General features: G+C 56.8%; 1 protein-coding gene across 1 annotated transcript; it reads right to left on the reverse strand.

The window, feature by feature from the left end:
* Positions 1-38: 38 nt before the first annotated feature.
* Positions 39-1,160, reverse strand: M409DRAFT_31622 (uncharacterized protein; the record flags this gene model as incomplete). The annotated part of the gene is made up of 1 exon (XM_033810238.1): positions 39-1,160. A coding segment is annotated over one exon (1,122 nt), but the record flags the coding sequence as incomplete, so codon positions are not given.
* Positions 1,161-1,163: the final 3 nt, after the last annotated feature.

Here is a 1,163-nt window from a genome sequence, read left to right on the forward strand (position 1 = left end):
AGGCCGACCTTCACCTCCGGGCCTACCCCCCGACCGACGAGGTGGTGGGCCAATCGTCGGCTGGCGTCGTCGAGCTCGCCGTAGGTCATCTCGCCGTCCCACGCGCTGATTGCGGTCGCCGCCGGCCGGGCAGTTATCTGCTCCCCGACCAAGTCGTGAATGCAGCGCTCTATGCGTGGTGGCATGACCGAGTTCCACTTGCAGAGCTGCGCCTTATCTTCCGCTAATTGTAGCTGAAGATGTTCAAGCGACTGGTCAGCCTCTGCGTTTCGCGAAAGCTCTTGTACAAAATGGTCGAAGTAGGTAAGCAGACGCTGAGCATCACCAGGAGCAACAACTTTCCGGTCATAGCTAAGCTCGATCCCTACGGTGTTTGTCTTTAAGCCCATAGTGCACTCAACTGTCAGCGGATAGGCGTCAAAGGCGTTTCCGGAGGTAGTGCTCCGTTCCAACTCTGTATAAGGGATTGATGTTGCCATCTCGCTCTCCTCCGCTGGCTGAACAATAAAGCTATGCCCTGGATCGAACTCTGGTCCAAGGTCAGGCACAATACGCCGAATATTCTGGATGCCGGTGTGCTCGTAAGGGATCATCTCGATCGCGCGATCCTGTACGTCGGCGAGAAAGTCGCGTACTGAACGATCGCGTGAGGTAGAGACCCGGAAGGGCACTGAGGTGACAGTCGGAGCCACGAGGTCTGTTATACCTTCCACTGGTGCCATGCGGCCGGATAAGACAATGCTTGTAACCGACTCTTCAGCGCCGGTATATGTCGAGACAAGTAGAGCCCAGGCAGCGCGCAATATCGTCGGCGTAGTTACCTCGCCTGATATCTGTGAAACATTGAGTTGGCTATGCAGCAGGTCACGTGGGTCCGCGCTGTACTGCGGAGACGGCAAGGGTGGAAACCGAGACCAGCTAGCGTCTTGGAGGTGCGTTCGCCAGAAGGCCGTCGTCTTTTCTTGATCCTGGCGGGACAAATAGGCGATGAAACGCGACGCCGGGACCGGTGCTAACCGAGTCTCGCCCTGTATTAGTCGCGCGAGCAGCTCTGTCATTTTGTTTATGCTCCAGCCGTCATAGACACTGTGGTGTGCGGTCCAGACAAGGTCCCGTCGGACTCCGTCGTTTCTTGATATAATAGCTGCCCGACTTAGCGGACC

Source organism: Zasmidium cellare (genome assembly GCF_010093935.1).
Source record: "Zasmidium cellare ATCC 36951 unplaced genomic scaffold M409scaffold_251, whole genome shotgun sequence".
Classification (NCBI taxonomy): domain Eukaryota; kingdom Fungi; phylum Ascomycota; class Dothideomycetes; order Mycosphaerellales; family Mycosphaerellaceae; genus Zasmidium; species Zasmidium cellare.